At 44.1% G+C, this 22,529-nt stretch overlaps 2 protein-coding genes across 2 annotated transcripts; both read right to left on the bottom strand.

The window, feature by feature from the left end:
• Positions 1-11,131: 11,131 nt before the first annotated feature.
• LOC308303002 (multidrug resistance-associated protein 1-like) lies at positions 11,132-15,685 on the bottom strand (the record flags this gene model as incomplete). Its single annotated transcript, XM_080747321.1, has 1 exon — positions 11,132-15,685. One exon carries the CDS (start codon positions 15,683-15,685, stop codon positions 11,132-11,134), a length of 4,554 nt encoding a protein of 1,517 aa, XP_080603447.1.
• Positions 15,686-19,154: 3,469 nt separating this feature from the next.
• dhrs7cb (dehydrogenase/reductase (SDR family) member 7Cb) lies at positions 19,155-22,529 on the bottom strand (the record flags this gene model as incomplete). The annotated part of the gene is made up of 6 exons (XM_080746986.1): positions 19,155-19,375; positions 19,965-20,126; positions 20,893-20,985; positions 21,124-21,334; positions 22,095-22,207; positions 22,376-22,529. The coding sequence occupies 6 exons, from the start codon at positions 22,527-22,529 to the stop codon at positions 19,155-19,157; spliced, it is 954 nt and encodes a 317-aa protein (XP_080603112.1).

Consider the following 22,529-nt stretch of genomic DNA (forward strand, 5'->3'; position numbering starts at 1 on the left):
GGATGGAGGTTCTTCCTTGGCCTACTGTACATTTCATGCCATTCTGTCCAGTGGTGGCTGAGATTAGCTGTTCACAGAGGCACTTACGGACAGAAGGATGGACACCAGGAAAGGACAGACATGGGTGAAAATATAGCCTCCGCCTCCCGGCCGTCCCGACCTGGCAGAGATGATAAAATAAAATACCACAATCAGGACTCAGGTAGCCTATACTGCCTAAAAGCTTAAAGTGGAAACTCTTCAGCCCAAACATCTTGTAATCAGGAACAAATGAAGAAGAAGAAAAATTATACTAAACTTAAAACAATGTAATTGACCTTTGGAGAGAGATCAGAGCTCTGAACAGGGGAAAATGCATGCTCTATTATAATAGACTACTAGAGAGAGTTTCTGGAACTGATAATAGCTCAATTGTGGAGGCAACATTACTCTGCTTTATTTAACTGTGTTAAAAATGACCCCATACAAAGTGAGTAATATTCCCAACAGCCCTAAGCATGATCATTAGTGAAGAAGTACTTTGTAGTTGATATGTACAGAAGACAAAACACCTCTGTGCTAATTGGTTTTATTGATGCCTCTAAGGCATTAGTCAAGTTAATCACTAAAAGTTGCTCCTGAAATTGAGTCAAAGTGGCATGCCTGCTGACAGCATGATAAGAATCCCACAGCATGATAAGAATCCTATGCAGGTCAAATGGGGCAATAGAGTTTCCGCTTATTGGCGTTGGTAATGGAGTATGATGGTAATGGGCTGCTTTCACCAGCCTTCTTTAATGTGTATATGAATGATTTATCAGACCAACTAAGAGGCTCCAAAACTTTTCTCTTACCAGTGCTGGGCTGAAAAGCCTATTATGCTCTGATTGGGGTCAAACATGATATATAAAATGCTAAACTACGGTGACTAAACCATGGGAAATAACACTTCTGCAGTGGGTGGAGGTGGTCCATTGTGAAATTATTATCCCTTATCCCTAAACTTCTTTGCCTTTTTTTTTACTATTTTGAAAAACGGTCATTATGGTGAAGTCACTGTCGGGTGGAGACTGGAGACTTCATTGTGTTACTTTCAGGTTTCAAATAAAAAAAATAGCAGATCTAAAAGCTCAAAAACATTTTGGTGTGAATTTACAAACACAATAAAAAGTGAAAATCTGGGGGTAAGAGGTTTCTGCCTGACAGCAATGGTGTGCTCCTGGCAAACAGTAGGCTACCCCTCTGCTCCTCTCTCCTTACCACCGCCTCTCTGATGGCTCTTTTCTACTAGGGTAACCCAGAACCTTCCAGAACCAGAACCACTTTCCGGCAGAACCTGTGAAGTTCTGTGATTGTTTTCTGTTTATGTTTCCATTATAACCAACCACCTTTTAAGGGGGGTGGGGGGTACTGTACATCATTAATAAAAAAGAAAAGACAAGAAAATAAAGTCTGGGTTCCCAGAACTCAGTTATACTGTAGTCTATGACCTAGCACCTCTGGGAGGCGAACCCAGGACACTCCTATTACAAGGCGCGTACCCGTCTACTAAAGAGCCAGGCTCGATAGCGGACAGTAACGCAGCACCCTAGGAGCCTACAGTACCACCCCCTGAGAACCCAGAACCTGTGAAACGCTGCACGCCTAGTTTTTGTAGTGGAAAGGCGCCGTGAGACTGCGGCTGTGCAAATGAGGTCCTCACAGAGCCCTCTGCTCCCTCTCTCCTTACCTCCTCCTCTGAGTCTCCGAGGTTGACAGCAGTAAGTAGCTGAAGACTGATGACCCTGTTCATTTAGCCTCTCCCTCGGGTCTTCATGTCATTGTCCTTAATAGGACACGCACATGCAAAGACACTAAAAGTACACACACACACACACACACGCACACGCACACGCACACACACACACACACACACACACACACACACACACACACACACACACACACACACACACACAGAACATTTTAATTTTAGACCCTTTAGAGGTATCCTCTCATTTATTATGTACAGGTAACCTTTGAAACATCCTATAGTTCATGTTACGCTTTGCTTCATGTTTTATCAGATTTCCAGGACGACTGTTCCTAGCAGCTACAGCGATCAATAAACCAATGGGATACAGATTTTAAAAGCAGACAGTATATATTATATATATATATATATATATAACACAATGTAAGCAAGCACAAATTTCAATAAGACGACCAATCAGCACATCAGCCCCAACCTCCAAACGTTTGAACTAAGAGGCGTAGAGTGGGGGGAAAAAGCTTGAAATGAAATTATGCTGTGAGCACCGAAAATAGATGTTATACAAGCTCAGCTGGTCTATCTAGCTTTAAGATCATCAATGCCAAATACAACAGAAATACCTGTTATGCCCTCTTATATTCTGTATGAGGATTGATCTAATAGGCTAGTGATCCATAGCTCAAAAAAGATTGAGAACCACTGTCCTAAACCATCAGAGAAAATATAAGCCTTGCCTGTTTAGACTTTAAACATTTAAAGACAGTTTTTAACACATTCACCTTGGATTTCTCTGTGTGTGTGTGTGTGTGTGTGTGTGTGTGTGTGTGTGTGTGTGTGTGTGTGTGTGTGTGTGTGTGTGTGTGTGTGTGTGTGTGTGTGTGTGTGTGTGTGTGTATTCCCTTATGGATGCCAGATGTAGGTAGTATATTCCCTAAGAGACATAAGCCCATCTGAATGAGCTGTGACATATGCTGCTTTCCCATAATGGACATGCGTGCCCCCCCTCTCTTTCTCTCTCACACACACACACACACACACACACACACACACACACACACACACACGCACGCACGCACGCACGCACGCACGCGCGCGCGCGTGCACACGCACATGCACGCACACACACATACACACACACACACACGCTCTCTCTCTCACACACACACACACACACACACACACACACACACACACACACACACACACGCATTAAGATGTTGATTAAAGGATACATTTACTCAGCTTGACCGTGTTGCATGTGCACCATTGTGTTGTAGACACAGTTGGGAACATTTGGGTTCGGGGGATAGATCTGTGTCTGCACAGATCTAAAAAAACATTTAAAGATCAAAGTTATAACTTCGACCATATCATCATCAACGACCGTCATTCTCAAAACAACTTTAATCGGCCACATGATGATGTCTTCCAACCCATCATGTCAGTGTTGAAACTCATCACAAAGCATATATTTATGTATATCTTTTACTGTATATTATAAACCACTGCTGCATAGTCAATTTCTCCCTGTTCGCTTCCCGTCTCTTCTCCAAAGCTGCCATGCCATCATGTAGGCTACATACTATACATCACAATACTCCCACAGAGACCACTGTCTGTCTCTGTGGTTGGCCCTGATTTCAGCTGAGCAGCCAGCCCCTCCGCTACCCCACCGTCCCTGCATTGATCCCTGAGTGCCCCGAGACCAACGTGTCTCTCACTGGCGTCCCTGCGTTGTGTCCTCTTGGTGGGCCTCAGTCAGAGTCCATGACAATTGCAAATTAATCAAAAGGTGAATGATATACATGTACATGTAATAATGTGATAGAGGTATGAATGCATTTATACACCATAGTGGCATTCACATGCTTTGAAATAATTGTAGGGTAGTGGTGGTGGGTGTAGGCTGCCAGAAAATCCAAAGATAACAAGATAGACCGACTGAAAGTAGCTTTCAGTAAGTGTGAGCAACACACAACATTTGTTACAGTTAAATGGTGCAGCATTTCTATAGCGCCTTCATCTACAGTGCTTTACTGTGTGGGTTATTCTGTTAACTTGTTAACTTGTTTGACACAAAGCCAGGAGGAGCCGGTGATCGAACCAGGAACCTTCTGATTCCAAGATGGTCAACCTCCAGTGTGGCTTTGGTTCAAACTGAGGATTTTGCTGTGCCTGTGTACAGCCGAGGTCACGCTCTTCCCCCCAGTTAAAAGGCTGGCTCCCAGTCGCTCTTCACAAAGATTACCCAACAGACCTCATCTCCGCCATTCAGGAGTCCAAAATAACCCTTCCTGCCCGGAGCACCAGCAGGATCCAACCGCCCAATCAAAAGGCAGAGTTCCAACAGCAGAAACGCAGAAACACAGCCGTTACCAGCAACCCTTTTCATGACCAGTGATCCGAATCCTGTTAGTGGCCACATTAAAAAATGTGCGCACACACACACGTCACACACACACACACACACACACACACACACACACACACACACACACACACACACACACACACACACACACACACACTGGACCTTTTAGTGGGCACAGATAAAACCTGCTGTCAGGCCTTGTGCACGAGAACAAAAGTCCTCCCAACAGACAATTAGCAGTCCCTGCTATGTTGTTCTTTACGTCATGCATGCCTTCCCTCTTTCCTCCTTTTCTCATTTGTCTTCTCCTGTCTTGTCCATCTATCTACATCCTTCTCTTTGCCTCTGTCAACTCCCTCAGACATGTGTAAGCTACATGTTAGGTCCTGCTAAAGCCAAAGTAATCGGCTGCAGTGACATGAAAGTCAAGTACTGCGCTGTTGGGCAAGAAGGCCGATTCAGGGGCAATGTGAGGCGATGAAAGTGTACAAATGTTTTGTGTACACTCTCATAGTATGGACAAATTAACTCAGGATTTACTTGTGCTGTTACATCCACAAGGACTGAATTGAGGTGGACTATAGGTTAGACCTTCAGTTTAATGCCATATTATTTATTAGCCGAACAAAACCGTTTTCACCATTATTACCAGAAGAGTGCTTGACAACTCTCTGATTTGGAGCAGCAATTTTTGTCTTCATCTTTCCCCAGGTGCCAAATGTATTTCATGCGTCACATATACTTTACATCCATCCATGGGGAGAAATATATAATGATATTTCTCCATGTGAATGTAATCATAAAAACAATCTTTGCACTTATACGAGCACTCTTTTAGTGCAGTTTAAAGAACCTTAAAATATGTGACTGAACAATAAGCTTGCTCGTGTGTGTGTGTGTGTGTGTGTGTGTGTGTGTGTGTGTGTGTGTGTGTGTGTGTGTGTGTGTGTGAGAGAGAGAGTGAGTGAGAGTGTGAGTGTGTGTGAGAGTGTGTGTGTGTGTGAGAGAGAGAGAGAGAGCATATATTCAAGTGTCTAAGGTCAGCTGAACATGCTGTTCAATGAGTCAATAACGATGCTAACACGCAAAGCCTCCATCGTCATTGTAATCCAAGGTGCTGAGAGCCACCAATATGTTCTCTGGCTGGAATTTTCTTTCCCTTTCATGGACTGTGGAGAGCAAAAAAAAATAAATACAATCCAATCAAATCATTTGAAAAGCCCCTTCCAACCCTCTTAGGGCCAGGCATGGTAGCTGGAAGAGGCCGGTGAGGTGAAGGCTGAGCTGGGGTCAAGGTATCCCTCCTAAGGCTGGTAATTACTCCACAACAGCACCATCTCCACGGCTGCTGCAATGCCAGGCTTTAGCAATCCCCAATACGACCAGTGCCCCTTCTGTTTCATTAGCTGCCTCTCGCCCCCTCCTCTCCCCTCCCATTACTACCCACTTTAATTTGGATGAGGGCGCAGGAGTGAGTGGAGGGGTGGGGCGGGGGGGACGCGTGTGTGCGTGTGTACGCCTGACGTGTGTGTGTGCGTGTGTACGCCTGTGCGCGCGAGCGCGTGTGTGAGTGTGTGTGTGTGTGTGTGTGTGTGTGTGTGTGTGTGTGTGTGTGTGTGTGTGTGTGTGTATGTGTGTGTGTGTGTGTGTGTGTGTGTGTGTGTGTGTGTGTGTGTGTGTGTGTGTATGTGTGTGTGTGTGTGTGTGTGTGTGTGTGTGTGTGTGTGTGTGTGTGTGTGTGTGTGTGTGTGTGTGTGTGTGTGAGACTGTGAGAGGTCAGTCTACACCAGCCAGGCAGAATTCCAGTGATGCGCTGCTGGTTCTCCTCTTCAGGAGCGGCAGTGGACCTAACGACCCCGCTCTAATTGCACAATGTCAATATTGTTGCATTTGGAATCCCATAGCTCTCATATAATATGCACAAAGAGGGATGGCTCATCAGAACTCAATACGCCAAGAGCTTAGCAACTTGGCCGGGACACATAAAGACTCATATCATGTTACACATCTGTTATGGCCACCGTTTTCTTTCTATTTCCTTGAATCTTTGTGCCAAATAAAATTTCAGCGAGTTTTCATTTTTCAAGGATTACTCAATATTAATATGAAGTTGTTTGGTAAGCAATAATTATGCCTTGTGTGGTGCATTAATGCAGTAATGAATCAGCAGTTTAAGGCCAACCTTACTGTAAATATAAACTCTTTTATTTACTTTCAGTTATGTTTTTGTGATAAAAAAAAAATCAACAACTAACAGATCCCATGCAGGAAATAGACTCATTAACCAACAAAAACTAGAGTATTTACAAAGGAGAGCAGCAGAGAGAGCAGCACATCAGCCCTGCAGATGACAATGAATATTGAGCTGCCACCCAATACAATGATGGATAATGGGCAGACAATCAATGGGAAGACTCCAACTTTATTAATGTCTCCTATTAGACATGCATGGTCAGATCAATAGGAGCACTGACACTGTGACATGCTGACATTCTGACAAAGAGTTGTTGTCACTGTTTGAAGCCCACAGAGCTGCAGCTGAACACTGCATGAAAATCAAAGTTCCCAAAGACACCATAAACCAAGGGTCTTCAACAGGAGGTCCTCAGAGTTACTACAGGGGGTCCTCCAAATCTTTGTGTGATAGAACCTTTAGACGAAAATAGCAGATCTACAAGCAAGAGATTGTAGATCGGCTATTTTCGGCAAAGAGGTTTGCTGTGGAGGAGAAAAAGAGCAGACTACATACGAGTGAAAGGTCAAGTTTATTAAATATTGACGGTTCAAGTGGTATATCTGAAAACACAAATTGACGTGAATCCAAATATACTGATGATTGTGCTGTGAAACGTTGAAACTATATGGTATCTATGGGTAGTGGGGGTCCCTGCTTCATCTCTCTCTCGACTAAGGGGTCCTTGGGCTGAAAACGTTGAGGACCCGAGCCATAAACTGTGTTCTGCTCAGATTATTTCAACCTATTTATTATAGGACAGAGCTTTTGTGATTACATTTTGCATCTGTGCAACGATGAGTTAGCTGGGGCTATTACACTTGCCTGACATTCGCGACGATTCAAATCTCTCTTTGACTTGCTGTAATATTGTGGTTATATCAAAGGTTCGTTTTGAGTGTCATGAGAAACCTGGTGGTGATTTTCAATTGAAAATCAAGAAAACGGAGGGATTATCAACAATAAAGCTCCCTGATCTCTTTAACTGACAGTACACTCTTATTCTTGTGGAACTATTGTGTGTCTCAGAAACGGTTCCGAGGAGAAGGAATATTTGAAGCCAGTGAGCATTAGGATTTATAAGAGATTAAGAAAAACTTTCCCTGTCCCTGTGAGATTAAATATGTAATCTTTAAACCAAACAAAGCTCAAGGATTAGGGTGTTTTGGGTGTCTGAAATTTCCTTCTGAAGAAGACACATGTCATACTAAGATAATACCCTGGAAGAATTGTTTAATCTCATTCCTGTGTGTGGTGTAAAGGCTGAAAGCTATGACGTGTGGTACTTTTTGATAAGGCTATTTAAATATAAAATGTTTTAAAAAAATGTATTCATTATTACTCTGCTCTGTACGTTACACATTTTAGAAATGTTATACATTACATTACATGGCTGCCATTTATGATTTTTGAATGTCTCCTCAACTACAGTATATCTTTATGGGTGTCTGAAGAATTAGAGCACAGGGAGACAAACATCCATAGCGACAGTCAGACAAATAAAGTACCATTGAACAGACATTACAAAGATATCCTCTGAGCAGTACCGCCTGGCAACCAATATTTTAGCCTGACTGCGGGTCCCACTGGTGTTGTGAGCATGAAAGCTTAAGGAATCATTACCGTGGCCTCTGCATAACCTCCATAACTCAGGTTAGTGTCAATAATGGTCAGGGGTGTGGCACCAAATTCTGGGCCCTGGGTACAAGGATTCACTGCGGGCCCCCCATGAATGTTCTTCATAGGGGGAGGGGGTTTAACCCATTCAGACTGGGAACGCATTATTTGGTGCTTTAACTCTTGAAAAATAGCACATATACAAGCTCGCAGCACGACACTTAGATCTATTTTTTTTAAATCGTGAACATTTGTGCAAGTGTTTGTGCAAGTGTTTCAAATCCTTCTAAGGTTTTTTTTTGAAAAACCTATGTTTCTATGTCAGTGGTGCTCAAACCTTTTCATGTGAAGGACCCCCAAAATTACATGTATTTGGCCACGGACCCCCCATCTCAAAATATTTGTAAAATAATTAAGGCCCCTCCACCTTGGGCCCTAGTAACTCAGTCCCATTTCCCCCCCCTTGTGACGCCCCTGATAACGGTGGGTTTAATTATTGATACGGGTGATCACCTCCCTCATGGAAAGACCATTTCTGAGGGCAAGATGTCCCTATGAGGTGATTCTCATATATAACTTAAGCCCCGTATATAAGATGTGTCACTTTCAATATCGTTTAATCCTATCATCTGTGTTTAGCTGCTACCCACACACATGGCTCACCCATAGAGCTTGGCTGACGATTCTGAGAAAGTAATACCATTATGCTGACGTCCTCCTGAGATATTATCACTTCTGTTCTGTACATTTAAGATGTTTTTTTATCTTATCTCACTCACCATTATCTCTCGTGGGAGGCCAGTTGCGCGCACGCGCGCGCAAGCGCACACGCACACACACACACACACACACACACACACACACACACACACACGTTTTGTTTCACATTTTTGCTTCACTGTTAAATTCTGTAATGGGTTGTAAATGTAATAAGAATTTGATTCCAATTTCCATAGATACCACAAGATGGCACCAGACACTCACTATACATTTGACAAACACGGCTCTATAGAACCATTTCCCTCCAATGTCATGAACAGTTTAGACACTATACACAAGAGTATAAACAAGATAATAGTTCTGGACTGTTGAGAAAACAGTAACAGGGATATGTGTAGATTTGGGGGGATATATATTGTATAGACCTACGCATAATAATATCTTATCAACAAATTATCAATTCACCTGGGAAAAACCGAGTCCATCCTCTTTGGATCAAATCATAATCTCAAAAAGGTAGATGACTTCACAATCAAAGTGGGTGACAAGGTCATAACACGAAAAAACGAAATCTCTTACTTAGGATGTATCCTTGAAGCTAATCTTTCCAGCGAAAAGATGACTTCAAAAGTAATAAAAAAAATCAACCAACGAACTCGTTTCCTACAGAGGATCGCCCCAATGGTCAACTTCAACACACTGAAGACCATAGCTGGTGCAATAATCCAGCCCCTCTTTGACTACGGAGTCCACGTATGGTATCGTGACGCCCCACAAGCCCTTAAAACTAAACTCCAAACAGCCCAAAATAAACTAATTAGGGTCCTGCTTAACCTTCCCTATCAGACTCACCTCACCGCTACTCACCAGTTAAGAGTAGGGTGGCTCAGAGTAGATGACAGAGTACAGCAACTTGCAATGGGCCTGGTGTACAAGATACACCACACCACTATGATACCCAAGTACCTGTCAAAATACTTTATAAACGTTAAGGATGTCCATAATTACAACACCAGAGGCAGTGCCACAGATCACGTTCAACCCAGAGTCAACTCAAAGAAAGGGTCGAACTCGTTCTTCTGCTACACCACAAAAATGTGGAATGCCTTACCGAAGGCCATAAAGGAGTGTGGATCACTAGCATCCTTTAAAAATGCCCTGAAAAACCACTTACAGGCAGCAGCCGTTCGCAACTGGTAAAAAACCTAGCCCAACCCTACCCTCCCTGCCCCTTCCTTGTATATACTGTACATACTGATTGTTTAGACTTACTGTTACCTGCCCCTTCCTTGTATATATTGTATATACTGTACTTACTGATTGTATAGACCTACTGTTTTCTTTTTTTCTTTACATATCTACTGCATAGTACTGTGTTCTATTTGTCTGTCATTCAATGTTATATGAGATACTTTAATGGTTTCCTGTTGAAATAAGCTTAGTCTTTTCATGGATCTCCTTTTAGTAGACCTTGTACCAGTGAACTGTACCGTCATGAATCTGTACATTTTCCTATGCAAACTTCTAATAAAGCCTTCAATCAATCAATCAATCAATCTCAAATGTATAGCCTATTAACACTTTTATGGTGCTAAAGGACCCTTTAAATGGGGGGGGGGGGGGGGGGGGGGAGAAAACAACAAAATAAAATCTACTTTAATCATCAAGTACACTTCCTACATACTGTACATCTATGCAAGTAAAAATAAAATAGTTAGAGGCCTACAAGTAACACAATCTGTAGGCCTACATTTGTGTAAGTTGATTTGTGTTACAGTAACAGTCTGTGTTCAGGGCTCTATAGGGCTCTGAGAGATACTGGGAAAAGCTCTTCCTAAAGGCCCATTCCCACTGGGCCAGATAACAGATAAAAAAATCTCTTTCTCCAGATATTTTTCCATTCAAAGTGGATGGTAGATAGTGATAAAAACAATATCTACCACAGATATTTGCCACAGATACTTTTATCAGATTAGAGCCTTGTAGGCTCTAATCTGGAGGAACCTAAAGAAGTGCTCTGTCAGACCTTTGTAGTTGTTGAAATGACACAAGGTTACCCTCAGCATACAGATCCTAGACACGCTATAGTTCTTTCCCAACTGTATAGACTCTATACAATCTGTATTTTGCAAAGAGATATGTTGTTGTTGAGATAATTAGTGATTCATTTTCCCCATTGACTGACTAGAATGGGAAAATGCAAAAACGGCAACCACAGTTGCAAATTTCCCAGAATTGCATATTTTTTGTTATATTCTGATATGATATCTTTGCTAGAGTGTTCTGTTCAGTAGCAGGGGGTGCACCTTTAAAATACAGCAGCAGATTGAATGTGGTGTTCAGACCTGGTTGTGAACATACTAGCCTGCATGGAGGGCTGGCTGAGGCAGAGGTGTAGATTTTGGAGTGTGAAGTATACCGGTATGTAGGCTAATCCGACATAATAACTCCCCTGCATTCAAACCAACCTAGAGTCTTTGGCCATCATGTAAAAGATCCCTTTTTCAGAGATGAGTTTGGAGGGTGTGTCAAACTCAGCCATCTCCCCCTTATCCAACACCAGGACCCTGTTATAATCCATGACGGTGTTGATGCGATGGGCAATGGTCAGGATGGTGCAGTCCTCAAACTGGGTGCGAATGGTGGACTGGATTAGATTGTCTGTCTCCAGATCAATGGCGGCTGTAGCCTCATCTAAAACCAGGATCTTGGTCTTCCTCAGCAGAGCTCTGGTCAGACACACCAGTTGGCGCTGACCCAGGCTGAGGTTCTCTCCTCCTTCAGAACATTCGTGGTTGAGCTTGTCTGGCAGACCTGATACAAAGCTCTTGAGGTGGGCCAGTTCCAGAGCTGTCCACACCTCCTCGTCAGTGTAACAATCAAATGGGTCCAAGTTCATCCTCAACGAGCCTGAAAATAATACTGGGTCTTGTGGTATGATGGTGATTCTGGAGCGGAGTTCGTGCAGGCCCAGCTGAGCGATGTTGACCCCATCAATGAGGATGTATCCTTCAGCTGCTTCAATGATGCGGAACAGTCCCAGTGTCAGTGAGGACTTCCCTGCGCCTGTACGCCCCACAATACCCACCTTTTCCCCTCCCTGGATGGTAATGTTGATGTTGCGAATGGCCAGAGCATGGTCCTCACGGTAACGCAGGCCAAAGTCTCTGATCTCAATGTATCCTGCTGTTGGCCAGCCAGGGGGCAGGGTGGATGGGTCATGTTGCCACTCTGCCTCTTTCTCTGTGTCGCCGTACTCTTTGACCCTCTCCACAGCCACAATGTTTGTTTCCAGATCAGAAGACATCCTCACCAGCCATGACAGAGAGACTGTCAGCTGCAGAGCATAGGTGATTGACAGGCCCATGATACCAGGACTCAGAGTTTCTCTGGCCATCACAGCAAATAAAGCAGCGGATAACACAATGCAGTTCCCCACAAACTCCAGACGGACTGCCATCCACCTGTTGGCCACGATGCTGGGGTAGTAAGCCTTTTGGTTGTGATCGACACGCTGGTCGCTCTCTTGGATGAAGCGCTCCTGCTCGCCAAAAGCACGAATGACGCTGGTGCCCAACAGGGTTTCGTTGAAATGGGTATAAACGGGCGATCGGCTTACCGACTCCAGCCTCTTGAGCTGACGTGACGATGCCACATAGAACCTCTGTACAAAAAAGTACAGTAGTCCCAGTGGAGGGATGATGATGGCCACTAGTGGCGTGGCCACCAGTATCATTGTGCATCCATCCAACACGTTGAACATAGAGCCCATGAACATTCTGATGATGCTGGGGAGGACTGAGTCGATGATGTCTGTGTCCTTGGCAAAGCGGTTCACCAGGTTGCCGCTGGGTGTGCGCTCAAAGAAGGACATTGGTGAGCGCAGGACATTAAACAGCAAGGACTTGTGGAGGTAGCGTGAGGCCAGGACGCCCCCAATGTTCATTGAGATGGAATAAAAGAAGACCGCCACACCTTGTGTGATGCCCAGAGCGCCGTACACGGCCAGTTTCATCTCCTGGTAGGGTTGGGTGCCGTTGATCACTGGGTCGTCTGTCCACCGACTAAGCCAGTAGTTGGACAAGAGCGAAGCTGAGTGGTGAGCAAGGAACATCACCAGACTAATGCAGGACAGCCGCACTCCTATGGCCCTCGCATACTCCCAGAACACAGCTAACTTTACTTTTCCTGTGTTGGCCTTGTCTGCCTCCATCAGCTTGCCCAATTCATTCTTATTGTCTTTTGTCCCCAAAACCCCATCTCCTTTACTCTTCTGAGACAATTCTGTTGAGTTACTGCTGTTCTGAACACCTTGACCAATGACGGTACTAGCAGCAGGGCTACCGCTTTCCATTCCCTTTTCAGTAGTCGAGTTGGTGGCTTGCTCTGCGTTGGCGTAGGTATGCAGGAAATCTGCAAAGGCTCCCTCTCTGGCCATCAGCTCCAGATAGGACCCCGTCTCTGTGATCTCCCCCTCTACCATCACCAGGATTAGGTCAACCTGTGGCAGGTAACTCAGGCCGTGAGTCACCAGCACACGTGTTTTGTCCTTGAGCATACCCTGTGGGCCTATGATATTGTCGAAGATGTGTTTTCCCACGTGTGCATCGACTGCAGACAGTGGGTCATCCAGGAGGTAGATGGAGCAGTTGCAATAGACAGCCCTGGCTAAGCTTACCCTCTGCTTCTGACCTCCTGATAGATTCACTCCCTTCTCCCCGATCTCAGTATTGTCTCCTGCAGGCAGGATCTCCAGGTCAGGCAGCAGGGCACAGCCCTCCACAACGTGCTGGTAATAGCTATCATTCCTCTCCTGACCAAACATGATGTTGTCTTTGACGGTGTCATTCTGAATCCACGGCTGCTGGGGAACATAGGCCACAGAACCCTTGACAGCCACCATCCCATTAAGTTTCTCCATTTCTCCCAGCAGAGCAGAGAGCAGCGATGACTTTCCAGATCCTACATGTCCAACCACTGCCACTAGGGAACCTTCGGGTATGGACACATTCAACCTCTTCAAAGTCTCAGGTTCATCTCTGGACCAGCTGAAATCTCCGTCCACAATGGAGATACTGTCGGCAGATCCTGCAATCATCTTCCTCTCCACGCTGTCCTCCTGCAGCTCCTCGTGAGACAGGAACGCATGCAGACGCTTCATGGAAACGCTGGCCTGCACCATGCTGCTGATGACCATGGGGAGCATGTTGAGAGGGAAGCGCAGGATGTTGAATAGAGCCAACGACACAAAGGCCTTCTGGGCATCCAGCACGTTGTTTTCATCACTCAGAACGTACACAGCGAACGTAGACAGTGCTACCAGAAAGGGGGTGCAGATCCAGGTGAAGGTGGACATGGCGTCCAGGTAGGCAGCTTTCTTTAATACACGCAGCTCGCTCTCGCGGATAGCAGACAGCTTTTCATTGAAGGCCAGTTCCCAAGCATACAATTTCAACACCTTGATGCCATTCAACACCTCGTTCATCAGCTTGATCCGGCTGTCTTTACTCTTCATCTGAGCTACCTGGTAGGCCTTATTTTTCATGGCAATGACAGCATTGACTGGCATCATCAAAATCATCACAGCCACTCCTGCCAGTACAGATGGGCCCAAGTTCAGCCAGAGGAAGTACAGAGCCAATACCACCTGTAGCGGTGCAGACCAGATCATGTTAATGTAGGTGATGAGGTCCATGAAGCGCTGGGCGTCTACAGACATCAGGTTGACAATCTCACCCACTGTGGAGGTACGCCGCGCTGCATTAGTGATCACCATGGCCTTTCTGTAGACGGCTCCAATGATGGCAGTTCGTACACGCATACCAGTCACAAAGCACACATAGAAGTACTTATGTAGAATCAATGTCTGAATGCAGGAACACACAAATAACAACACTGTGTAGAAGTAGCCCTGCCAGGAGGGGGCGCTGGAGCTGTTGACAAAGTAGATGAGTCGTCTGAGGATCTCAGGCCCCACAAACAGCAGCATGTCATGAATGATCTTGTAGAGGGAGGACATGATGAAGTATGGTCCGAAGGTCAAGCACAGGGCCCAAAACAGAGAGGGTTCTCTGGTCTTCTGAGGTTTCCTCACTATCAGGATCTCTGACTTCACAGGTTGCTCCTCCTCCTCTCTCGCATCCCTACGCAACGCCCTCTTGGGGGAGTGCAGTATTTTATCCTTTGGCCTTTTGACTTTTTGGCACTCAGTGTTCCAGCACTGCAACAGGTGAGGGACGACCCTCTGGGAGCAGTCCTCAGGGTTCAGGGACCACAGGTCTTTCTCCTCCAGAGGACGCTTGTAGCCCGTCATCATCATTGTGGTGATCCACCAGAAGGTTATCCTGGACAGGAATGAAGCCCTGGCCTCAGGACAGGGATTCTTGTCTTTGATGGCCTGGGAGAACAGTGGTGGACGGTCTGAAAGGCAGGACAGTAACATGGCAATGAGCAGCAGGGAATAGTAAACGTAGAAGGTGGTGTATCGCCACACACACACAGCTGACGGCTGGTCAAGTGCCTGAATTATCTTGGACCTGAATGTGACTGTAGCACAAACCAAAGCCAGGAGCCAGAAACCCAGCAGCAGTCCAGACGACTGGATTCCTTTCATACGCTCATACTGGGCCAACAGGGTGGCCAACAGTATGGTGACTCCAAGTATGGTAGGGCTAACCAGGTAGACGGGTGCAGGAGCACCGTGTGGTTGGCTTCTTTCCCAGACAGAATAGAAAAGATCTGCCCAGCAAATAATCCACAGCAGAAAGCCAATTGCTGTTTTGGATCTGTTGAGGTGGCTCATGCAGATGTAACCTCCGTTATGGCTGCGTAGATAGACAAGGTAGATCGGGGCACACAGCCAGAGGTAGAGGCAAGGCAACCACACCAGTACTGTGTTTTGGAAGCATTGGGTTAGGTCTGGATTGGTTGTGTACCAGGTCCGGTTCCAATCCCAGAATGGATCGGAACCGTTCAAACTGCAAAAGTTGTCTAAACCCGTTAGATCTAACATAATGTAAGTAAAGTGTTCTGTTGTTTTTAAGCCAGTGTATACATGTCTTACAAGTACCGTTCCTGTACACCCTGGAACTGCAAAAAATATGAATTTGCTGCTGCTGCAGCTTTTACTGTTGGCATCTATGATGTCAGTTACATTGTAACCTAGCAACAGACACTGTTTGCTGTAGTTTTCATTTTCCTTACTTTCTCTAATCAGAAATACCATAATCGAGTTGTAGTGGGGCGGGGGAAAAAGGGGACGAGAGGACAGTGCAGATCGGCTAGGCTTGATCTATAGAGTGTTTGGGATAGTTCAGGAAAAAATTCTATTGATTACTTACCCCATGGAGAATGTATCGATATCTTTTGTTTGTTTTTGTTGCATTCTTAAGCCATTAATTTGACAACCAGAAGTGGTTCCCTATGGAGACACAAAGAGCCTCCTTTGTTCCCTATGGAGACACAAAGAGTCTCCTCAAAGTATTGGCTTAGGAATAGGAATGTGACAAAAACAAAACTAGACTGCTCTCTGTCAAGGTGCCAACTTGTGCTTGCTCTTTGGCCATAATGGCCTACCTGTGTGCCAGCAGAGCGTGCAAGTACTGCGATCAGTGCTGGATATTTGGGTATTTTACGACATTTGTTGGTTGGTGGTGAAGTCTCTGAGGACTCTGCTCCCTCATTGTCTAAAGGTCTTTGTACTGTCGGCCACAAACATTGGTACAGCTGGATACAGACAGACAGCTGGATACAGACAGCACCGAATTCAAGTTTGCATGGGGTAAAATAGAAAAAGTCATGTTGGGGGTGAACTATCCCTTTGTGTTTTAAACTGAAGTGATAAATTCCAAATATTTTGTGTGGTTTCCCTGCAGGGCAAGCAGACTATAGTTCTTGTCTATCTTTCCCATCATCTGATGAAACATTTTTCTCTAAGGGTTTTCCCATTGAAGTAGCCTACTTGTCTGAGTTACTCACCATCTGCTGTAACCCCTCACCCAATCAACATCGCGTTATCCATGTTTGTTTACAGTATATAGCCTACCTGTGATATGATATTGTGATGTCACCCTTTTCCCCTCTCTGATTGGCTCCCCATTAGAGTCAACGGCAACCACACTTGCAATTTCCAATTGCATCTTTCTAGTATCAAAGTGTTCTGCGGCACCCCTCGACTTGCGTCACAGCACCCTAGGGTGCCACGGCGCCCACTTTGAGAACCACTGGGTTAAGGTGGTCAAATTGCATTTAGGCTACACACATTCTTAAGGCGAGAACACTATGTTATCTTCATTATTTATTTATCAAGATCCGACACGACAGTACACAGGCAGGGCCCTTAGCCAATGAGGTGCAATTGAGGTGCGGAAAATCTGGGAGTGGTGTTAGCTGGACAGTTAGCACGCTGCAGAATATAGTCACAAGCGAGCCCACACTGTTTCGTAGGAACAGTATTTCTAGTTATATTCAGGGATGTAATGGATATTTTTGCAGGCGCACATGTGCAGAGACCTAGTCCAGTGTAGTGTGATGTGTGAATGAGCGGTACACACTTCACACTAGAAGAAGAAGAAACAGTGTGGGTTCGAGTAAGTATAGTATGATGATGATATTTGATGATGATGTATAGACCCACACATGATGTGACAGGGGGGAGGGGACATATTATCCAATCAGAAAAGGGACATACGGATAGGGGACATACTGTACATATATGTACACATGGACAGTGTATCAAATACTTATTGCAAAGTCATGTGTTGGTGCAGCTATAAATATATACAGTATACCGGTATGCGCTGTAACCCCTTCAAGGATCGATGAACTTCACTGGGTTTGTTTTAAACCTATAATGCACATTAATCTAATGAATTCATGGATAAAATTGTTGATCTCACCATTGTGATCCTTCAAGATTATACCTGACAGTTCTTTCTCTCTCCCAATCCTGGCTGAAATTATGCAATAATGAACCCATGATCCCAACATAATCTGGTAATCACCAGAACGTGGATTTATAAATTGATCAGACAAGGTATTTGGTAGAGTATATTTGTGATATAGAGGGAGCCCATGCAGACAAACGTATTTGTTCAATATTGTGTTTGTGCTAAGGGAAAATTAATTGACACATTTGCCACGGAGCTATTTTATTTCACTGTCACATGTCGCATTTAGTCTAGTAGCCAGAATGTGAACCCAGACATTTTGAGTACCCCAATGTTTTATGTTAGAAATGTTGAGTATGGGTCCCCAGCATATAAAAACCACCGGATGCTAACTTGTATATGTTGGGCGATTTTCATAATCAGCCGCTAGAGTTGGTGTCCCATCAACTTTACATTACAGGAAAGATAAGCAAAAAATGAATCTGCTTCAAGTAGCATATGAGGGGTCTAACTAGGGGTATTTCATGATTCTGAATCCATTGCAAGCATCCGTTTTGCATGAAAAATATTCCTTGGGCTAAAACGGACCCCAGAAACATGTGAAAAGTGATGACTCGGCACTTTTCATCACTAAACCAAGGCCGATTTTTCGCCAAGGAATGTTTTTCGTGCAAAACGGATGCTTGCAATGGATTCAGAATCATGAAATACCCCTAGTTAGACCCCTCATATGCTACTTAAAGCAGATTAATTTTTTGCTTATTTTTCCTGTAATGTAAAGTTAATGGGACACCAACTCTAGCGGCTGATTATGAAAATTGCCCAACATATACAAGTTAGCATCCGGTGGTTTTTACATGCTGGGGACCCATACTGAACATTTCTAACATAAAACTTTAGGGTACTCAAAATGTCCGGGTCTACAATGGGGCTCTATGGGCTGGCTACTAGACTAATTGCATTCTTATTTGTTTTTGTTTCGTTTTTTATTTTAAAATGCACACATTTCAAAATTAGCACCATCATAAAATGCAAGGAAATGGTATTAAGTTGAATACCTGAAATCTATTTACTTGATTGTAGGCTCTTTAGGTACTTGGACATAGTAAATACTCACATACACCACAACAAAGACCACACTAGTGCTAATAATGACATGTTGCTGCCATCTACAGGAGATTCCATACATTGGATGCATTTCACAGAGAAAATAGCTTGGAATTAATAATCCATTTTAGGCCAAATACACATTTCAACAAAACCATGCTTTAAGTGATACTATAGACAAATTAGAATGGACATACTAAATGTCCCTTAATCTAACTAACCATGTGGAATAAGCCTAAATTGTACAACTTAAACTCTTTATTTCAATGTGCAATAATTTTGATATGCTGCATGGGAGAATGATTTAAGACAACATTCTTACATAATCTGTGTGAACATTCCAAACCAATGCATTAAAATCCTAAAGTTATGAACAACGGAACTGTAATGTTTCCATTTGTACACTTTCAGAGTTAAAGTAACAATGGGGATTTATTTAAGTTATAGGCTATTATGCTTTATTTCCCACAGGCTTCTGCCTTTCTCCTACTGCATCTGCTCAGCCAAAGCTGAGTCCTTCACTCCCGCAGCCACCACAGCGAAGAGGAAGGATGGGAAGAGTGAGCGGAGGTAGAGAGCCGCCCTGGGGATGGGGTGGGCCAGCAGAACCTCTTTCCTTTTCCTGTTCACTGTCTGAACAATCTCATTGGCCAGGACCGAGGGGCCCACACCATTGGTCAACTGGTTAGCAATAGCGGTGGTAATGACTGTAGCAAGGGGGGGAAGTTTCAATTTAGCCAAAACATAACAATATTAATTTGTGGACTCCATATATTTGTGCACATGTATAATGATTTTGTACATTTTGAACAATTCTTCAGACTAATTTATACTTATGTACAATCATGTCACTTGTCAAAAATGTAAGCATGTGTGGATCTTGGGATCCACATGGGATGTATGACATACAGGACGTACAGTATATGAATCCAAATTAAAGTTATTTCAAAGGTATTAAAAATATGAAATGGAGGTATTTCTATGGCCTATAAGTGCACAATAAAGTTGGCACTGATTGGTCCAGCAGTTTGTGAGATTAGCTCCAGAGGCTTAGACAGACTCCTTGCTGATCCACACCGTAAAAATAGCACGTCTGGCTTTATGTGTATGTATGAGTGTCTGTATGAGTGTCTATATGAGCACGGAACTCCATGTATGGAGAAAACTAACGTCACGGACAGAACAGCCCATAAAAGGAGATATGCACGTGTGTCGTGTTTGATACCATCATTTGCGATTTTTCACTTCAAAGTCAACTATATTTGGCAAGCAACATATATTAGGTTTTATACTCACATGGTTTCAAGTTGTTTAGGTTGAGTTCAGGTGTGTCAGATGGAGGAATGGCACTGCTATTGATGAAGGTGTGACTTATGGTGCTGACTGTTATCCCATACTCCTCCACTTCAGCACGCAAGCAGTCAAAGAAGGCTTGTGCTGCATGCTTGGAGGCTGCATCTGAAAAGACATACATAAACACACACAGACACACGCGTGAACACAAAAGAGCTTTGACTCACCCATAACGCAACTTCATTCCATACATTGCAAAGGAGACACCGAGCCTAATTGTTATCTGTCTCGCCACAGGAATTCTTTGTGCCTGTTGCACCACACACAGAGTACTTGTACTTCACGTTTGAACTTCTAACATGCTGTATGTAGTCTCTTATGAGGAGCAGTAGGCATACTAATGGGGAGCAGAAGATACAGCATTAAGGATATTTTCATAATAGAGTCCTACGTCGCACCGCCGATCCGACCAATATGTCTGAGACTTTGAGTTATAGTGTTGGCCTGTTTGGGGCTTTGTCAGAATATTGTACCTGTCTGTTTGTCCTCGTTTTCTGCCTATACTGTATGTATGGATTGGATATCTCTGTATCTGTCTGTCTAGTCCTTTTATGCCCATATATGGAGGCTCTGGACAACTGGATATCCATATTATATTCCCATATAGATGGACATATTGGTTGGGTTGGATCGGTGGTTCTGGACAACCGTATATCCGAACGACTCGGAGGCCAGGCACCGCTCTCCCTTGAGTGAGTCTGTGGACCCGCCTATATATGGCGTACATTAGGTTTGTGTATGGTTATGTCTTAGTCAGAGGGACGTGGCAAAGGTTTGCCGGCCGGTCCTCCCGATAGCTAATTTTAATATAATAAAAGAGCACAGAGAAGCTGTCTTAGCAAGTGACGAAAACTGTTTTATGAAAACTTACAGGAGCTTCTGAAAGGGACCGCCAGTCTACCCTGAATGCTGTTGACCAATACGATGTGTCCTGATCTCCTGGACATCATTGTTGGAAGCACACCTGTGGCATAATTCACTCAGTATTAATCTCTCATTAAGAAATCATTATTGTCTGAAAAAGATACCAATAACACAGGAATGCACACTGATGTATGGTGTTTGTGGTGAATTGGGCAAGTTGTCTCTGGCGTGTGTCTACCTTTGGCCAGAGTGCTGGGGCCAAAATAGTTGATGTCCATGATGTTTCTGTCCAGCTCGAGAGAGACGCTCTGCACGGGGGCCTTCAGCTTCATGCTGCTATTGCAGATCAGCACGTCCACACAGCCATAACACTCGATCACCTCATTCACCACCTCTGGCATGCTGTCCATGTCACTGAAGTCCAGGATCACAAGCTTGGGCAGGAACGTCTAGGGAAATAGTAAACAAGGAAGGTATGTGTTATGGGCACCACTTGAACTTAGCTGACATCTACGCTAAATAACGTCACTGAAAATGACAGATCTACAAGCTCACAATGCATCACAAAATGAGCTTGGAGACGCGCTATTTTGCCAAATGTTTGCCCCATGATAGGGACGCTAGGGTTCATGTGGTTAATATGTGGAGACAAAAACGTTGAAAAGGGCTGCAAATAAAATAGATTATTATTTCCCCCCCATGTATGACAGGTATAATGCTCATATTTGTTCTCATTGGATAATATAGTGTCTGTTTTAGTAACATCTGCTTTTATTTCCTGTATACACACATCTGCTCTGGCTTGTGTACAGGAAATGCTCAGTGGACAGTGGACGCTGTCAGAAAGGATATCCTACTATTGTGTGTGACCAGAGGAGGAAGCTGTGGTCTGTGGCGCGACAGATAGAGGAGAGGATTATGATAAAAGCAGTGACAGAATCTGCTACAGTATGTCTTATTCTAAGAACCCACCACGGACACCTTGTGTCATGCATTGATTCCTCACAGACATTCCAGAGGGTTTTTAGTTTATTTATCTGAAAAAGCTTCACAATCAAGACTGAGTGTGATGCCATGAAGGTCTAATTACCTCTTTGATGATCTAAGTTATTTATTTGGATCAATGGCTGCAATGTATACTTTTTCCTCAATTCAGGGAGTTTGAAATTAAAGAATGGGAAACAAGGATGGACAATGCTTTGATCTCACCTGGCTTGGATCAGCATCTCTGGTCAATGAGTCAAATAGAGACTCAAGCTTATCCCAGCTCATCCCACAGAGGATCAGTCTGGCACCTCCCTTATGGAGGATATGGGAACACACTAAATAGGAATAAAACATTAATACATAAATAAAAACAACTGAAATGACATCAGGAGATGAAAAGAAAAGAACATTTGGCTCATTGTGTACAATAAGCTTGTTATCGTTCTACAACTGCATTAGAAACAAATTTTCTATGTCAAATCATGGCATCATGAGTTATTTACCAGTCCCAACCCCTGACACAGCGTCCGTGATCACCACCACTTTGTTCCGCACCAAAGACTTTGACATGAACTGCATGACCTCATTGTATATGTAGTATATCCCTGCTGCCACCACGATCAGCAGGGGCAGCACAAACACAGAGGAGAAACTCAT

This window comes from Nannobrachium achirus (assembly GCF_963921795.1).
Source record: "Nannobrachium achirus genome assembly, chromosome: 18".
Taxonomy (NCBI): domain Eukaryota; kingdom Metazoa; phylum Chordata; class Actinopteri; order Myctophiformes; family Myctophidae; genus Nannobrachium; species Nannobrachium achirus.